The 18,583-nt window shown below is 51.9% G+C and overlaps 1 protein-coding gene and 1 long non-coding RNA gene across 4 annotated transcripts in view; one reads left to right on the forward strand and one right to left on the reverse strand.

Moving 5' to 3' along the window:
- Positions 1-6,115: 6,115 nt before the first annotated feature.
- On the reverse strand, positions 6,116-14,203 carry ASB16 (ankyrin repeat and SOCS box containing 16). The gene is made up of 5 exons (XM_081804880.1): positions 13,868-14,203; positions 11,289-11,556; positions 8,164-8,659; positions 7,655-7,768; positions 6,116-7,189 (listed from the first exon to the last, which is right to left on the reverse strand). Exons 1-5 carry the CDS (start codon positions 14,166-14,168, stop codon positions 7,004-7,006), a joined length of 1,365 nt encoding a protein of 454 aa, XP_081661006.1. The 5' UTR covers positions 14,169-14,203; the 3' UTR covers positions 6,116-7,003.
- The window catches only part of LOC115942799 (uncharacterized), a 6,597-nt gene continuing 2,069 nt past the window's right edge, over positions 14,056-18,583 (forward strand). Inside the window, exons 1-3 of one of the 3 annotated variants that reach the window (XR_014140461.1) lie at positions 14,056-14,142; positions 15,553-15,702; positions 17,702-17,937. This is a non-coding gene — a long non-coding RNA (uncharacterized LOC115942799). Of the gene's footprint in view, positions 14,143-14,290; positions 14,368-15,552; positions 15,703-17,701; positions 17,938-18,583 lie in introns of those variants that run through there. The other 2 variants (XR_004077381.2, XR_014140462.1) reach the window with 2 other exon arrangements.

The following is an 18,583-nucleotide window of genomic DNA, read 5'->3' on the forward strand; positions in this document are numbered from 1 at the left end:
TCCGCGCTCTGCACCGATGACGTTAGTCTACGTAAGGCGGGCTGACGTAAACGTGTTCTTTAAAAGGGACAGGTTTCTCAGCGGAAGGAGGGGCGGAGTTATTGTTGGCGGGATCGTCGCCCTCCGGGGGCGGGGCCACGCTCACTGGGCGGGGCCTAAGCGGCCCATGGGTGAGGGGCGGGACTACATGGGGTTGGGGGAGGTGCTTGGGAGAAGGCGTGGCTTCACCTCTGGAAGACCGGCGTGCGGGCCAAGCTGGGCAGAACGTGAGCGGCGTTTCCCTCGTACCGGCTTCTTCTTCCGGCCTTGTTCCCAGCCTCCAGAGCTGATTGGATTTATTACTGCTCTGTAACGCGCATTGAGCGGGATCAGTAGGGACTGGTCTCTCTGACCTCCAAAAGTTCAACTCAGGGCTAGTCAGGAGACAGGAGGCAATTTAGTTACCGTCCGGGTGCTCCCGAGAATGCGGCCCCAGCCAGTGTGGGACCTTGGTAAATAAGGTCAGACAGAAAGCCTTTCAAAGAAGGCACGGATTCAGTGCAGGCTTAAGGCACAAGAAAAGGAGCCCAGAAGAAAAGAGGAAAAAAGTTCAGCTCCCAAAAACTTAGCCGGATTTTTGCAATTAAAATTCTTTCAGGGGGCCTGGCTGGCTCAGTCCAGGTGGAGAGTTCGAGCCCCACGCTCGTCCTAGAGATTACTTAAAAGATTTTGGGGGGGCCGCCCATGTGTGGTTCAGTCCGTTTAGCATCGGGCTCTTGATTTCAGCTCACGTCGTGATCTCAGGGTTAGGGTTAGTGAGATCGAGCCTCCCCACCCAGGGGCTCCAGGCTTAGCGAGGAGTCCACTTGGTACTCTCTTCCTCTCCCTCGCCTCTACCCCCTGCACTCTCTCTCTCTCTAAACTAAAGAAATAAATCTTAAAAAAAATTTTTTTTTCAAAAGATATGTTAGGATTTTTGTTGTTTTCTGGTGAACTTTTGATTGAAGCATGAAAAAGGCAGACGAGGCAAACTCACAAGTGAAGGGTTCGGTTGTTTTCACCAACTGAACATATCAATGGAACCAGCACTCAGATAAAGAAATAGAAAATGACCCCAAAGTCCCCCTTCATGTCCTCTTCCAGCCACTAACTTACAGAGTAGACACTATTATGACTTCCGTTACCATAGATTAGTTTTCTCTGTTTTTGTACTTTGTATAAATGGAATCAAGCCGTCTGTCTTCTTATTCTTTTTTCCAAGTCTTATTGTGAAATACACATAAATTTACTGTTTTAACCATTTTAAGTGGCTAATTCAGTGGCATTAAGTACATTCATGGGCACCTGGGTGGCTCAGTGGGTGAAGCGTCTGCCTTCAACTCGGATCATGATCTCAAGGTCCTGGGATCAAGCCTCGCACTGGGAATCCCTGCTTAGCAGGGAGTCTGCTTCTCCTCCCTCTGCTTCTGCCCCTCCCCTCTGCTCGTGTTCTCTCTCTCTCTCAAATAAATAAGATATTTTTAAAAAAATACATTCGTAATTTTGTGCACCCATCACGGCTATCCATTTCCTATACCCATGCCTTCTTCCCACCTCCATTCTACTTTCTATGAATTTTCCTATTCCAGGTATCTCATATAAGTGGAATCATACAATATTTGCCTTCTTTGTATCTGGCTTATTTCACTTAATGATGTTTTCAAGGATCATCCATGTTGTAGAGCCTATCAAAATTGTATTCCTTTTTTTAGGCTGAATAATATTCCATTGTATGTATATAGCACATTTTCTTCATCCACTCATCTATTAATGGACATTTGTGTTGTTTCCACCTCGTGGCTATTGTGAATAGTACTGCTATGAACATTGATGTGCAAGTATCTGAGTCTCTGCTTCCAATTCTTTTGTCTGGCTTCTTTTGTTGAACTGTATGTTTGTGAAATTAAAGGTATTGTTTTAATTTCTGCATACATGTATTTTGGGGGTCTAAAATTTAGTGTTTTTATTTTGAAAAATGCAGGAGGGGTAGGGCATCACAGTACAGTTAAACAGAGTTTTGAAGAATGAATTGAGGTTTACCAAGCAAAGTTCCAGAGAGAGTAGCAAGTTCAAGGGCTCTCAATAAATACTCGAGGGAATGAATAAATCAATGAGCTGAGCCACTGTTAAAGCTTTTGGAAGTTTATTATGTGCCAGGTACTATGCTAAGTACTTCATATACATTATCTTACGGAGCCCTGTCAAGTAGCTCTTAAAATGCCCATTTTATAGGTTTGGAAACAGGCTCACAGGGGATAAATAATTGTCCAAATTATGCCGTTAGTGCTATAGCTAAAGTCATCTAGTGCTTGCGCTTGAACTCGCTTTCTCATTCTCTCTCTCTCTGTATATATATGATCTTATTGTCAATATTTGGCCCCCTCCTTTCTTCACTCAACTATATACCATGAAGCTTTTCCTGTGTCATTGAATATTTTTATAGCATCATAGCATAGCTTTAAATAGCTGCTCAACAGTATCATCTTCCGTGGCGCACCATAATTTTTCAACTAATTATCTCATTTGGATGGACATTGAGATTGTTTTCAGTACTTTGTTTTTAAACAGTGTTTGCATAAACATCTTTGTGCATCTCTGATGACAGATTTTTGTACACATCCATGATGTTTTCCCTAGGATAAATTCCTGAAAATGGGATTGCTGGATCAAAGGGTGTTCACATTGTTCAGGTTTTTGATACACCGTCCTCCAGAAGGGTGTGCCTATTTCTGTTCCCACGGCAGCGTGAGTAGGCACCTACTACTGTTTCTCTTCCAAAAAACAGGCTGGAGGCGAGAGAGAACAGGGAATAAATGGGGGGAGGTCCTAAAGATGTTCATAAGATGTTATAAGGAGAAAAGAGCGGAGGAAAAGAGGGGAAGTGAAATCTGAGAAGGGAATAAATGACTGAGCAGTGACCTCTGAAGCCCAGGAGGGTGGAGCCTGTGGCCAGGCCTGCCCTGCCCAGGAGCCGGCAAATCTGGCTTTTTCACTGCTCCGGGTACCTGATTCATCTGTCTGGGGTTCAGTACCTACAGTATGTTTCCCAAGCTGCATGGACTGACTTCTGCCAGAACACTTAGCAAACTGCATTGTGGTGTTTGTGTTGCTTTGTTTTAAAAGATTTAATTTATTTAAGGGGGGTGGGGAGGAGCAGAGGGAGAGAGAGAATCCCAAGCAGACTCCCCGCTGAGTGCGGACCCCGACGTGGGGCTCGATCTCACGATGGAAGATCACGATCTGAGCCAAAGCCTAGCCAGACCCTTGACCGACCGAGCCACCCAGGTGCCCCATAACTGTATTTGAATGGATCTGAACTCCTTGGACATTTTTCATGATAGAGTTGTTTTTTTTTTTTTTAAGATTTTATTTATTTGACAGAGAGAGAAACAGCGAGAGAGGGAACACAAGTGAGGGAGAGGGAGAAGCAGGCCTCCCGTGGAGAAGGGAGCCCAATGCGGGGCTCGATCCCAGGACCCTGGGATCATGACCCAAGCCAAAGGCAGACACTTAACGACTGAGCCACCCAGGTGCCCCTCATGATAGAGTTCTTGAGATGTTTGCTTTTCTTACACTATGGAACTTAGTTAGGTGTTTTTATACTTTTATGTGCAATTAAGATGGCTCTCGAATGGTGAATATATTTGTGAATCCTGGAATGCTGTCTTAACCCAATGTGTGTATAGTAAATCTGTTGTACTAAAACTGCTCCTTCCCTAACCACTCTCTGTCATTCATGCCATGTTTGCCAATCTGATAGACAAAAGCATGTCTGTTCCTTTGATTTCATTCATTGGATCACTAGTGAGGTTTTCAGTTTTTCTTGTTTCATCCACCACTTCGTAAATTAATTGTTGGGCCTTTTGCGTTTTCTTCCCTTAAAAAAATGCTTACCCAGGGCACCTGGGTGGCTCAGATGGTTGAGCATCTGCCTTCGGCTCAGGTCATGATCCCGGGGTCCTGGGATCGAGTCCTGCATTGGGCTCCCTGCTTCTTGGGAGCCTGCTTCTCCCTCTGCCTCTCTCTCTCTCTCTCATGAATAAATAAATAAAATCTTTTTTTTAAAATTTTATTTATTTTATTTGAGAGAGAGAGAATGAGAGAGAGAGAGCACATGAGTGGGGGTAGGGTCAGAGGGAGAAGCAGACTCCCCGCCGAGCAGGGAGCCCGATGCGGGACTCGATCCCGGGACTCCAGGATCATGACCTGAGCCGAAGGCAGTCGCTTAACCAACTGAGCCACCCAGGTGCCCCACAAATAAAATCTTTAAAAAAAAAAAAAAATGCTTACCCAGGCCACTCCTGGGGGGTGGGGGGAGGGCCGCCACTTAGACACTTCTGCTGTCTGAGGGTGGTGATTAAATTTACTTCACATCCTCAAAAAAAAATTAATTTCACAAGAATCCATGGGTATCTCTTTGTAAAAAAATTTAAATATGGGGAAATAAAAACTTAAAAAAAAAACCACAGTGGGGTTGAAATTTTTTTTAAATTTCAAATACAGACCGTAGAACGCCCCCCTGGCACAGTCGTTCTCCCCTCCCCAGAGGACAATTCTTGGGCACCTGCCTCTGGGCCTTTTTCTCTTCATCTACAATCATGGGGTTTGGCCTTGTTGGCTGTACCTATTGTATTCCAACCTGTTTTTTCTCTTCAACAACAGTCTTGGCAATCTTTCCAAGGCCATGCCTACAACGGTCACTCGGCATGCCTCCCTAGTTCCTTCCCATTGCAGGGACTACCCTTTGTAAGGGCTGCATTGTATTCCAGAGTAAGGATTTGTCCACCACCTCCCACGTGTTGCGTCGTTGCAAGCAGTGCTGGGGTGAATGTTCCGTGAGTACCAGCATTTTATGTAACCGGAGAGAAGTGTTTAAGGGTGCTGCCAAATGGCCTACCAAAAAAGCAATTTCCTTTCCCACCAATAGGATGAGCAAGAATTTACTTACATCTTCAGATCTTCATGGGTACTGCCTATTATTGATCTTTACAATTTCCCTCTATCTGGTGGGGAACAGTACCTGATGATTGCTTTGATTTGCATTTTCCCTGATGGCTGGTGAGGTTGATTCGTTGATTCCGCAGTTATCTGAGTGTCCACTCTCTGCAAAGCAGCAAGTCACCAGTGGCGAATAACACAGATGAAGGCGATGAAATCTTTTATTTTTTTAAAAGATTTTACTTCTTTATGTGAGAGAGAGTGAGAGAGAGCATGAGAGGGGAGAGGGTCAGAGGGAGAAGCAGACTCCCCACTGAGCACAGGGAGCCCGATGCGGGACTCGATCCCAGGACTGCGGGATCACGACCCGAGCCGAAGGCAGTCGCTTAACCAATGAGCCACCCAGGCGTCCAGAAATGAAATCCCCCAATACTTTGTCTGTCACTTGTGTTTATAATTTGGTGCTTTTATAACCAAATTTAAATTGTTTCTGTATCCAGATCTATTCATCTTTTCTGCTTTCACCCTGGAAAATCTCCTACCCCAAAATAATACACATAATCTCATTTATCTTTTGGGGGTTTTTTTCTAAGTGGGTTTTTTTGTCATAGGTGTAAATGCAACAGAAAAGGCTGAGCTCGCTGGCGTTTGCCTCCTGTAAAGGGGTGGACAGCTCAACATCCTCCCCTGAGAGTGAGGCTGTCAGCTTGGGCCCAGGAGTACAGAGGGTCTCCTTCTCTTCCCTCCCGCCTTTTGGCTCTACGAAATGAAAGCCAACATGTCTTCCAGAAAGGAGAGGTTGCTGCTCTGCATAACAAGGTACGAAATTGTCTTCGTGTTGGTGAAAGGGAATCTCCGCAGATAGAACTCTCCACAGAGGCGAGGAGGCTGGCAACAGCTGCAGGAGGCCGACCCCGGGACTCCTGACCCATCTCTACTGTGTGATTCCAAATGGTAATGGCAGTGGACAGCCCAGGGTCCCTCAGCAAAAGGACCCTCCTGCGGTGGGTACTACAAGCTTGGGGCCTGGCAACGGCCTTCTGTTGTTCCTTTACCCTTTTTCCTATCACAAGAGTAATAGGTGCTCCGTGGTGGGGCGATAAACATGGAGTGAGGGGTATGTCAGCCGCATGCCAACCTAACACATACACGCTTGGGCTCTGGGCACACATCATTTATTTGCATTCACAAAAACTGGCTTGGTGTAAAAGGTTCTTAAAGATGAAGGATGGTACTTTTGACTCTGGGACCAGAGGAGGAAGTGAGAGAGAGGGGGGACAGCTAGTGGCTTGTCCACCTGTCACAGGCCCTTAGAGACCACAAGTGGAGTGACCATGTTTAAGACATCATGCATCACTGGTGGGTAGACCAGGCAGAGGGAACAGCACATGCAGAACGCCTAGAAGCAAAGCGGAGCAGGTCATATCCAGCAAGCCGCAAGGCTGCCCAGTTTGAGGAGGCTGGATTACAGGAACCTCAGAGGGGGAAGGGAGAATCAGAAGACCAGAGAGCTTGGCGGAGGCGGGGGTAGAAGATCTGTCTATTTACTGAATTCAGATTTTAGCCTGAAGGTGGTGAGGAGCCACCGAAGGGCATGATCAGAGTTGTGATTCCCGAAGGGGCTCTGGCATCCTTGTGGGGCTCGGGTTTCAAGACCAAGCAGGGAGGTCCTCCCTTCAAGCAACAAAGACAGTTTGGGCAGAGGCAGTGCAGGTATAGATGGAGTCGGTCACTCTTTAGGAGGCCAAACAGGTACATAGGTGGCAGGGGACGGAGGAGCAACAAGGATCACCCCCACGTGGCTTGGGCTGGAGGGGCCATCCACTTAAGCAAAGGAGACGGAGGCGGGTGAAGGCTCAGTGTGCAGACCTTCCCAGTGGAAGCTGCAGCTCGGGTCGGGCGGGAGGTCAGTGAGTAGCTCAAGAAGCCAGTGAAGGGGGGAGCCGGCTGGGGAGGGCAAGAGAGCCAGGGATTGGTCCTCCAGGGTTGTAGGGAGATGACCGATGGAGGGGGCAGAACCAGCTCCGGGAGCACCCTGGCATGGGGCTCACTGGATCCGCCCCTCCACACACAGCAGCAGGTAGTCCCTGAGGACCGGGGGCAGCGGGAGGCGAGCAGCGGCCTGTCGGCAGCGGCTACCCAGCTGAGCACGCACAGCCAGCCGGGCCAGGTGCTGCAGCCGCCTCGGCTGGTTCACCATGCTCAGGGCTGAGATGTAGAAGGCTTCGTGCTCCTAAGCCAGGAGTGGAACAGGATCAGATGGCCCAGCACCCTTGATCCTGCCCTTCCATCTGGGGATGACCTAGCACTGGGGGCCTCAGGGAATTTGCAATATGCCCCCACCCGGGTGTCTGGTGCAGCTTGAAAGACTCAGATTCAGAACCCAGAGGCCCTGCAGGGGTCATGGGAGATGGGACCACACTGTAGGGCAGGGTCTCGGCCATGTCTGCACCCACCACTCCAAAGATGCGGGCACAGTGCCCGCTGAGTCAGGGATACCTGATTAATGTCCACGCTGGTACCAGTGAGAGAGGCTGGAGAGGTGTGTGGGATTAGAGGGTGTTCTGAGCTGCTAGGCGGCAGGAGACCCCGGGGGAGGGAGGGGAGCCCATCCTGCAGGGATAAGGCCTAGGGCTCATCCTTTCTCTCCATCTCCCCCAGAGCCCAGGAAGGAGCTGTGCCCCTGGGGTGGACATACCTGCCACAGCTCTGGGAGTACTGCCTCCACCCAGGTATCACAGGAGGGGACACAAGGGTAGGCGTTAAGCAGGACTTCCAGGGCCCGAGGGAAGTTGGCACAGTGTTTCAGCATCTAGGAATCAAAAGAGGGTGCTAGGGTCACCATGGCTCTCCCAACCAAGGGCAGAACCAAGTCCAGCCTAAGCCAAAGCCCCACTCACACCCAAAGTTGGGAGGCTAAGGTCTGAGTCTCTCCTCTTTCCTATGCCTCAGTTTACCCCAACTTCTGTGGGCTGCAACCTCTTGGCCCTGAGCCAGTTTCCTTGGGAGCTCTTTTGTCCTTCCACACGCTCCCCCATAGCCCTCAGTGGTCCTTCCCAAGGTGAGGACAGACCTTCGGCTACAGGACCGGGCTTTTAGTCTCTTGCCCCCCACCCCCTACCCCCACCTTCCCCGGCGGCAGGGCAATTCCAGCCTCAGGCTCCCCCGCTCAACTGGGGCCTCCTTCCGCAGGCCCTCCCCGCGCACCTCAGGGCGCACAGGCTGGGCCCCGTAGTCCAGCAGCGCTGCCAAGAGGCCCTCGGGCTCCCAGCCGGGGGCGTCCTGCACGGCCAGCAGCGCGCAGTCCAGGGGGGTGTGGCCCGCCGCGTTGGGCACTCCAGCGCAGGCGCCGTGGCGCAGCAGCAGCTCGGCCAGGGCCCCGCAGCCGTTGGCACAGGCGTTGTGCAGCGGCGTGTGGCGCTTGCGGCCGGCAGCGCGGGCATCAGCCCCGGCCGCTAGGAGCCGGCGCGCTGCCGCCTGGTGCCGCCCGCCGCTGCCTGGGCCCTCCTCGGCCCCCGCGCACGCCGCGTTCAGGGCCGTCTCGCCCTGGCTGGTGCGCAGGTACACGTGGGCTCCGTGCTCCAGGTAGAGCGCCACGTGCTCGTCCAGGCCGCGAGCCGCCGCCACGTGCAGGGGCGTCACCTCGCTGTCCCGCGCCGCCACGTTCACGGTCGCTCCCGCCTCCAGCAGCAGCTTGGCGCACCTGGGGGGCAAGGCGCGAGGCCCAGAGACCGATCCTGAGGGCCCACGGCCTGGCCGGCTGTCATCCCCTTCCCCGTTTCTTCCCAGCCGGCACGCCATCGAGGCGAGCCTGGTGTCCACCATCAGACTCACAGAAGCCCGATGACCGACAGCAGAGTCGCGCGGCCCATGATGTCCCCAGGAGCATCTTCAGTGACGGAAAACTCGACCGAGGAAGGACAGCCAAGGACACACAGCAAGTCAGAGGCTGCGTCAGAATGGGTACTCACTGCCTCAGACGGTCCCTCCCAGAATCTGTTTATTTCCTCGGTAAGTTCCAATCATGGGCTAATTTTTTGTTTCCAAAACCTGACTCCCAGAGTGGATTGAGACCTCAAGGCCTAGTTCTGAATCACTTGCCAGTGGTCTGCTAACATTTTGATAATGCAAAAAACTTGAAAACCCACTACTGTGTCCACTATGAATGTTACACATAGAAAATTAGAATATGAGCTGGAAAGAAAAAGGCATAGAAGTCCTAATATTTTCTTCATGCTGCCAAACTTGAAGACCACCCTTCCAGACCAGTGATACCCATTCAAGCAAAGGAAGGCATTTGGGGATCAGTCTGCTCGTTTCCCCTAGAGAAAACAAATGGAACCAAACAACAAAAACTAGATTTTAGGGAGCACCTGTATCATGGTCTCCTAGTTCCTGGAAAAACTATAGGCCAGAGCATGGGGCACCTGGGTGGCTCTGTGGGTTAAGCGTCTGGCTCTTGATTTTGGCTCAGGTCATGATCTCAGGGTTGTGAGACTGAGCTGGCTCAGTGCTGGGTGTGGAGGCTGCTTAAGATTCTCTCTCTCTCCCCCTGCCCCTCTCCCTCTCCCTGTCCTCCCCCCGCCCAATCTCATGGGCCTGCATGCTCTCTCTCTAAAAAACAAACAAACAAAAAACTATAGGCCAGAACACTGTTGAGGCAAATATGCATCATTAACCACCAGGGGGTAAACCAAATATGAAACAAAATTAATGATGTAATTAAACTAAGAGTAATTTATACTTAAAAAGCCAGAATGGCAGCCACTGGAAGCTCAGGAGTAGACACAGCAACCCCGACGAAACCCTGATGACCCAGTGTCCCTCCCCCAAAATGGCCAGAATTTCTGTTCCTTTCAGTGTATAGGTCCAGTAGGTGCTTGGCTCAGTGGCCAAAAATGCAGTAGCAGCCAGCCATCTATAAACTGCTGAATTTATTTCCTCAGCCAATTCTAATCATGGGCTAAGTTTTGTTTCTTTTTCTTTCTTTTTTTTTTTTAATATTTTATTTATTTGACAGAGAGAGGCAGCGAGAGCAGGAACACAAGCAGGGGGAGTGGGAGAGGGAGAAGCAGACTTCCTGCCGAGCAGGGAGCCTGATGTGGGGCTCGATCCCGGGACCCTGGGATCATGACCTGAGCCGAAGGCAGACGCTCAACCACTGAGCCACCCAGGTGCCCCTAAGTTTTGTTTCTAAATACTACATTTAAATAACCCTGAAAAGCTCATTCAGTAGGGTTTCAGTAAGTTTCACTTAAAAGGATAGTCTTTTGGAAAGCACACTGTGTGCTTGTAAGAATTCAAGAAAGGGCTGGAAGATCAAAATCACTTCTGGGTCCATCACTGCTCTAGATTCAGCTAGGGAGAAGTCCCCAGCATGTGGGCTGTGGAGTGTCCTCACCACGGCCAGCCCCGGCTGTGGACCTGATTTGTAAAAGTACAAATACCATCAGGCAGGGGGTCGAAAAACCTGTTGTTTTTTTAAGTATAGTTGACACACAATGTTACATTAGTATCAAGTGCACGACCTAGTGACTTGACAAGTTTATACATTATGCTATGTTCGCAAGTGTAACTACCGTGTGTCCTGTTACATCGCTATCACAGTATCATTGACTATATTCCTTATGCTGAACCTTTTATTCCTGAGCCTTACCCATTCCATAATTGGAAACCTGTATCTCCCACTCCCCTTCACCCATTTTGCTCAACCTTCCACCCCCCCAAAAAAAACCTGTTGATCTTAAAAATGTGGGAGGGGGGGTGTGGGGGGAGGCCTTGTACTAAGGCTGGGAAACACTGGGCTACATCTTTCTTTTTTTTTTTTTTTAAGATTTTATTTATTTATTTGAGAGAGAGGATGAGAGGAGAGAGAGAGCACATGAGAGGGGGGAGGGTCAGAGGGAGAAGCAGACTCCCCACCGAGCAGGGAGCCCGATGCGGGACTCGATCCCGGGACTCCAGGATCATGACCTGAGCCGAAGGCAGTCGCTTAACCAACTGAGCCACCCAGGCGCCCAAGGGCTACATCTTTCTTGATGCCCACCTCGAAACAGGTAGGAATTTGGCTACAGAGGATTCACAGGGGATAGGGGACTGCAATTGGAACAGGGTTTTCCAAAAAGGCAACAAGGCTTCTGCCTCCTGGGCTTAGCTTATGTGACCTTGGACAAGTCCCTAAACCTTTCTGAGCTTCAGTTTTCTCACCAGTGGAATGAGACCTGTCTCCTAGATTGTCATGAGGATGTGTGTATGTGAGGTGCTTCTCCCCTTCTCCTGGCCGTGTCAGCTGGAGACACACACACACACACACCCCTCCCCTGGGTACCTACTTCAAGGACTCAGGGGCTGTGCAGAGGTGTAAGGGGGTCGTGCCCTCCTCGGACAACACGTTGGCCTTGGCACCAAAGGTCAGCAGCAGCTGCACACAGTCAGACTGGGCCTGGGCACAGGCCTCATGCAAGGCTGCCCGGCCCCCAACCCGGGCATCCAGCTCCGCTCCCTGCCGGATCAGGTGGCGGGCGCAGTCAGTGTAGCCTCGGGCAGCAGCGATGGTGAGGGGCACCGTCTGCTTCGTCTTGGGGGTCAGCACCCAGAACCCTGGGGAGAGCAGGTAGGGTTGGGGAGTGGTGTGTGAGACTCCCAGGGCAGGCCCTGACCATGGCCGTCCCTCTGCACCCTTGGCCTGAGCACGAATCATGTGCCAGGCTGTAGCTATGGGGAGGGGCTAAGCAATCAAGCCCTGAACTTGGAGTGTATATTGGAACAGCCTTTTATTTATTTATTTATTTAAAGATTTCATTTATTTGAGAGAGAGCACAAGCAGGGTGAGCAGCAGGCAGACGGAGAGGGAGAAATGCGGGCGCTCGATCCCACGACCCTGGGATCATGACCTGAGCCGAAGGCAGACGCTTAACTGACTGAGCCACCCAGGCACCCCTGGAATAGCCTTTTAGAATGGTTTGTCAATCTGTAACAAAACAGTATGTATGTCATTGAAGAAAAAAAAAGGTAATTGCTCTTTAAAATCACAAGGGCAACTGAAGAGAGTTAATCCTGTTAAGGAAACCTCTGGGTCTTTGAGCTCCTCATGGATTCCTTGGTTCTTGTTCAGGCGTTGGGGGTGGGTTTGAATTATGCATAGGAGGGCCTGGAGCTGAGCTTGGGAATGACCAAGGAGCCTAGCTTGGAGTTCTAGGATATTCCTGGGGCAGATGGGGGAGAGGAGGGTGGAAGTGAGGGAAAGGTGGAGGGGAGAATAAGAGGTGGGGGTGGGGAAAGGAAGAGTTGGGTGAGTGGCTGATCTTGGGACTAGTGTCGGATCTAAATTGTAGAAGTGGCCAAGGACTTGTTTAAAGAATATGGATGCCTAGGGGCGCCTGGGTGGCTCAGTCGTTAAGCGTCTGCCTTTTTTTTTTTTAAAGATTTTATTTGTTTGATAGAGAGAGACACAGCGAGAGAGGGAACACAAGCAGGGGGAGTGGGAGAGGGAGAAGCAGGCTTCCCGCCGAGCAGGGAGCCCGATGCGGGGCTCGATCCCAGGACCCTAGGATCATGACCTGAGCCGAAGGCAGACGCTTAACGACTGAGCCACCCAGGCGCCCCCAAATAAATAAAATCTTAAAAAAAAAAAATTTTAAAAATAAAGAATATAGATGCCTAATATCTAACTGTTTAAGTTGTTTGTATTATGGTGAAGTAAATTCCTGGGTTTGTCAAATTTTGGGTAAAGCATGTTTTGTTTTGTATTAGGATTGAAATTAAGGCCAAGTTCCATTTGGGGGATGATAGACATACTGCAGGACAAGACCAAAATACCTTGGGTAGGGTTACATCTCTAACAGTTAAAGCCCAGCAGGAACCTGGAGCTTGCAGTGACTGTGAGAACGTAAACTCTCCAAGGATTTGGGGCCCCCAGATCCATGAGTGGGGCTTGGGGCAATCTCTGCCAGTCTTAAGAGCAGGGTGATCTCCGTTGAGGTATTTGGTTTACGTGGACAAACCCACTGGTCAGAATAGAGCCTAAGGAAATTATCTGGCAAGTACACAAAGATGTTCATCATATTGCTATTAAAACTAATTTTACAAAAAAGGAACCCAATCTACCCAGTCTATTTGGGGTCTAGTTATATAAATCATGGCACCCTCATACAATATAATTTATGCACTGTGGGAACAGGGTGCCTGGGTGGCTCAGTCGGTTAGGTGTCCCACTCTTGATTTTGGCTCAGGTCATGATCTTGGGGTCCTGAGATGAGTCCCACATTGGACTCCACGCTCAGCGGGGAGTCTTCTAGGGATTCTCTCTCTCCTTCCCCCTCTGCCCCTCCCCACTGCACACACACACTCTCTCTCTCAAATTAAAAAAAATATATATTATGTGGGGATGCCTGGCTGGCTCCATTGGTGGAGCATGCGACCCTTGATCTCAGGTTTGTGAGTTCAAGTCCCACGTTGGGTGTAGAGATTACTTGAAAATAAAATCTTACTTATTTTTAATTTTTATTTTATTTCAAGTAGGCTCCACACCCAGTGTGGGGCTTGAACTCACGACCCTGAGATGAAGAGTCACATGCTCTACCGAGTGAGCCAGCCAGGTGCCCCTTAAAAATAAAATCTTAAAAAATATATATATGTGTATATATTTATTTACATATATATATTCAGAGAAAATACTGCATTAGACTATAGCTGTATTCCTATGTAATTGATATGTTAATATAATTTCAATTCTGAAAAGACATACAAACCACTGCGCCTCCTCTCTGCTGAGGAGGGAACTAGAATGGGTGTGGAAAGCAGTGGTCTAGTCTGTGTTCTGGAGGGAGGGGATGGGGCCAAATCTCTCCCCCATCCCCACCCCCACCCTCTTCTCCCTTCGTCCTCTTCTGCCCCACCGGGTGCTCCCTACCCTGTTCAGCTGACCAGGCCAGCTGGTTGCTCACAGTCTCCACAGTCATGTTGGCAGCGCCTTCCTCTTGGAACAGGGCTTGGACCTGGCGCAGGTCACCAGAGAACAGAGCGTTGTGCACGGCTGGGTCTCGGCAGCAGTGGCGCGGCCTGGTGAGGCGGGCCCGGGCACTGGGGGGGCACCTTCGGCTACGGCACTGCTGGGCCGCGGCCCGCCGCCGGTCCTCCCACTCCAGCCACTCCCGCTGTAGCCGGAGAGCCCGCCGCGTGGAGGAGGTGAACGGGAAGGTCTCCTCTGCCATGGGGAGGGGCGCCGGGGGGGCTGGGCGGCGGCAGCTGGGCAGAGCCGGGTTCCCCCAGCCCGACTACCCCCCGTGTTCTGAGCAGCCGCCCTGCCCCTCCCTTGTGACCCGGCCCGAGGAGCAGCTGAGGCTATAAATAGGTCCTTCGCCCGCCTGGTAAACGCCATTTGCCCAGAGTCATGATCCTGGTGCAGAGAAGGTATTGGGCCAACTCCCCCCAGCCCAGGGCCAAGGCCAACCCCTGCCCTGTTGATGCCCTCCCAAGGGGGCAGCAGGAACCCCAGGGTCGGCATCCTCCCACTTGCCCGGAGGGAGCGTCTTGGGTTGGCAAGGTCCGAGGGGAGTGAAACAGTTGATCTGGGAGATGGGCAGGACAGGAAGAGCCAGAGGCCCCCAGCCTCTCAGCTGTTGGCTGGAGGGCAGACCCCAGCCCAGGAAGTAAGGGCAGGCGGAGACGGGTCCAAACAGCTCTTCCGGTGTCTGCAGTAGTCTGGGTGACTGTGCATGTGTGCACAGGGCTTTACGCCAAGGACATCACTTTTATATCCGTCTTCACTCCAAGGGCCATACTTCCTGGCTCCCTGAGGGTAAAAAGCTTGGTTTTGACCATAAAGTACACAATCAGGGTAATGATCACAGTGGAGCACCTCTGAAATGGGTGCTTTTGTGTCGGTCTTAACCATGAGGAACTTAGGCTTAACAAGGTCACAGCTTGTGAGCGGCGGAGCCAGGACTAGGACCCCAGCTGGCCAGACTGCATAGATGCGGCACTTTGGCTCATGCTGCTGTGGCCACCTGAGGGTGGCCAGGGGTGAGAGCCTCTCCCCGCCCCCCTAGCAGGACAGCGCGGCCTCTAGAAACTACCCGCCACGAATCTCGTGTCCCTCCATCCCCGAGCTCCTAAAAGGGCTCACCTGCCTGCCTGAGGAAGGCCGAGGGGTGGACCTGGCAACTCTGGGGACTCTGACCGAAGAGACCTTCAAGCCACAAACCCATTCACTCTCAGGAGAAAGCAGCTCTGCTTCCAGGAGCCTCTAGGGGGAGGAATGAGGCCATGAAACAGCCCTGGCTGATGCTCTGCGGAGCCCGGGAAGGGAAGGGGCGGGCGGAGCGGGGGGGATGCTAGCCCCGGGGGGCCTCGGAAGCTCTCCTAACCACCCCACCTCACCCAGTGTGCGGGCGGGCAGCCCCTCAGCCCCTCGGGTCGGCCTGGTCTGTGTCCCCCAGCACGGCGGCTCTCCCAGCCCCCCTGCCCGCCCCACTTCCTCCCCTCCCTGGCTCTGCACCCGCCCGTGCACAGTGACCTCGGACTTCTTCCTCTCCCTGGTCCCCTCACGCAAACAAGTTCCAGCTCCCATTGTCACATTGTCGGTCACCCTCTCAGTGCCCCTCACCGGGACCAGCCCAGCCTCCCGGTGTTCCTTTCTCTGGCCACAGCCTCTGGGCTCTGCCGCCCAGGTGGAAGGATCTGTCTAAGACGGTTCATTTCCTAGCTTGAAAACTTCTGCTGACTTCCAACATCATCCCTCTCCAGGTAAGCCCGATGCCTCAGCTCAGGGCCTCATGGCACGTGGCATTCTCGTGGCGGCTCCTCAGCCTTCCCCGCCATGCCCCCATCGGTGCTCCAAGAGGACCGCACATGTACTTTGTGAAGGGCCTATCCCAATGTGCTGTGGACAGAAGTCCGCCCTGCTGGATGTGGGCTCCAGAGCAGGACCTGAATTTAGTCAGCTGGGTCTCTGCAACCCAGCAGGGCCTGGCACACAGTAGGTCTTGATGTGGTGTTTGGGAGCGCTTGGCTCGTCGCATGCTGGCCCCTTGTGTGTAGGGCATTGACTGAGGGCCCTTGTTCTCTGCCAGAGCAAACACTCATCTGCCTGCCCAGGTGGGTGGCAGCAGCCTGGGCCACTTCCGGCACTGCCCCTACCCTGCCGTTCACCCACTCTGGCCCCAGCTTCTTGGTGGTATTCCGGGGTGGGGGATCCCAGAGGGAGGAATGAGATCATGCACAGCAAGGTCTTCGAGATCCTCAGAGAAAGGCGCCTCTATAAATGCAGCTGTGATTAACCCTGTTGGAACCCACTTGGTGTTTTAATTGCCCCGCCAACGGCCTGGCTGAGCACCCACAGCTGAGTTCCCAGGGTTGGGAGCTGACAAGGCTGGGTGGGGCCAAGAGGGGCCAAGGTGGGGTGGGCGTCCCCTTCTGAGGCGCACAGTAGCCATGACGTGTGGGGTGCAAGGCTGTGTTGACTTCCTCAGCCTCTCTGCAGCCTTCTTGTCTGTCATATGCGCCTGAAGGTACTCTGACTACAACCCAGTCCCCAGAGATATCCTGTGTTCTGTCTCCTGTCCTTAGCTTCCTGAGGGCAGAAAGAGGAGGCTTTTACTCCAGCCCACGCACGAACCCACAGGGAACCCAGGTCTAGTGATAGAACAATGCTAGGTGATTGGATTCCCCACCCTGCCTTCTGGGAGCTGAGCCTGTAGGGTGATGAAGCACACAAGAAGCCAGGACCCTGGTCAGGACTGTGAGAAGTAGAGATCAGGGCTCAAGGGAGTTGAGTGGGGAATGGTAGTGCGGGCCAGGGGCATGGGGTGGTTTAGGTGCAGGAAGACCATACAGGGTAGATGGGCTGTGGCCCAGATCTGAGCTGCATCGGCAGAGCTGGGGAATTAGCAGTGGGTAGAAGAGATAGAAGTGCACGATCTGTTCAGGTAGGAGGGTTGCTAGTGAATTAGCCCCTTCTTGCTCCTGGGCTTGGAACACAAAAGCCTTCTCGAACAGGGCCCCACTAATAGCCTGCTGAACATGGAATTCTTGCAGCACTCACTCACTTCAGCTTTGAGACGGGGATCCAGGGGGTCAGGCTTTCTTTGGGAAGAAAGAGATGAGCATCCTTCCCCAGAGCAGTACCCAAGCCCATTGGAGGCCTCGGACTCACAGCCCCTTAGGGAAGACTGGGGCTGAGGCAGGGGAGGCTGGTGGTCAGACTAGGGTCTTTAACCCACACCCGCTCAACCACGAGTTGGGGGATAATTCCTTTCTTCCCTTCATCCCAGAAAGGAAAACAAGGTTGGCGACTTGGTATAATTACACCTTTTACACCCCGTACATGGCCCTTGTCCAACTCTGGTCTGAAAGGTGGCACAGCAAAGCTACAGTGACAAGCAGTTGCTTGGCCACACAGTAAAGTGGCACTGGATTACAACCCAACGCATAAGACAACACCCATGAGTCCAGACGGATATGAATGTAGGACTAAGAAATGAGGAAGAATTCCAAATAAACTATATAGATATTCTGTCCTTAGAGAGGGTGGAACATAACTCCTTGTTTGTTAAGTGTGGGCTGCACCTAGTGACTTCCTTCCAAAGAGGACAGCATGAAGAGGGAGAAGAAGCAAATTTACAGCGGAGAAACCTGACAGATGCTACTTGAGCCAGGTCATCAAGGTCACCATCAACCCTTGATGTGTGACGAGAATATACCTTCCTCGGCAAAACACATAACTCCGGTCTCATCTTTCTTTAAGGAGACAGATTCCAATAGAGGGCATCCTGGAATATGCCTGACCCGTACTCTTTGCAGCTATCAGAGTCATGAAAAACGAGGAAAGCCTGAGGAAATGCCAGAGCCAAGAGGAGCCTAAGGAGGCACGGCAACTAAACGGAATGTGGGGTCCTGGAACAGAAAAAGGACGACAGGGAAACTGAATACATCTGAATAAAGCATGAAGTTCGGTTCATAGTAATGTCCCAACACTGGCTGGTTAGTTGTAAGCAGTGTGCATCCTAGTATAAGAGGCTAATGACAGAGGAAACTGGGTGTGGGGTATATAGGAACTCCCTGGATTATCTTGCAATAATTCTGTAAATCTAAAACTGTCTAAAAGGAAAGTTTATGAAGAGAGAGAGAGAAAAGGAAAACGAGCAGCTTGGCTCCGCCCCAGCCAAAGCACCACCGGCAAGACAGATGGACAAGGAGCAGGGGTGGGTGGAAAGGAGAGGAGGCGGCGAGTGAAGTGGGCAGCTGCTTTATTTCCGAACAAGATGCCGCATGCAGCCCCAGCCCTGCCCCCACACCTGGGAACCTGAGCACAGGTGAGCTGGGCAGCTGCAGGCCTCTCGAGACAAAGCTGAGGGAAGTCTGAGAGTGTTCCTCCCCTGACCAGAGGGACAGGTCGCCACGGCTGTGGTGTGACGACTCAGCTGTCCAGGGAATAGGGAGTAAAGGGATCGGGGTCCTCTAACGTCAAGGGGAGGCCGGAGGGGGACACACCTTCCCTGTTGGCAGGAGGAAAAGGAACAACAGCTGCGTCCAAGGGCTTGGAGGACAGTAGAGCGGAAGGGCCATCCTTGGGCTGAGTTCTGGAATGCCAAAAGAAGACCCAAAGTGAGAGCAGTGTAGAATCGGA

This window comes from Leptonychotes weddellii, chromosome 15 (assembly GCF_054177405.1).
Source record: "Leptonychotes weddellii isolate Sample4059 chromosome 15, ASM5417740v2, whole genome shotgun sequence".
In the NCBI taxonomy this organism is placed as follows: Eukaryota; Metazoa; Chordata; class Mammalia; order Carnivora; family Phocidae; genus Leptonychotes; species Leptonychotes weddellii.

Bases quoted from the DNA above. Each gene is read 5' to 3' on its own strand.
- ASB16 (XM_081804880.1), bottom strand. From the start codon at position 14,168: ATGGCAGAGGAGACCTTCCCGTTCACCTCCTCCACGCGGCGGGCTCTC. The intron at 8,660-11,288 runs GTAGGTACCCAG...CTTGCCCCCCAG, and splicing joins ACAGCCCCTGAGTCCTTGAA to GTGCGCCAAGCTGCTGCTGG. The intron at 7,190-7,654 runs GTATGTCCACCC...CTCCTGGCTTAG, and splicing joins TACTCCCAGAGCTGTGGCAG to GAGCACGAAGCCTTCTACAT.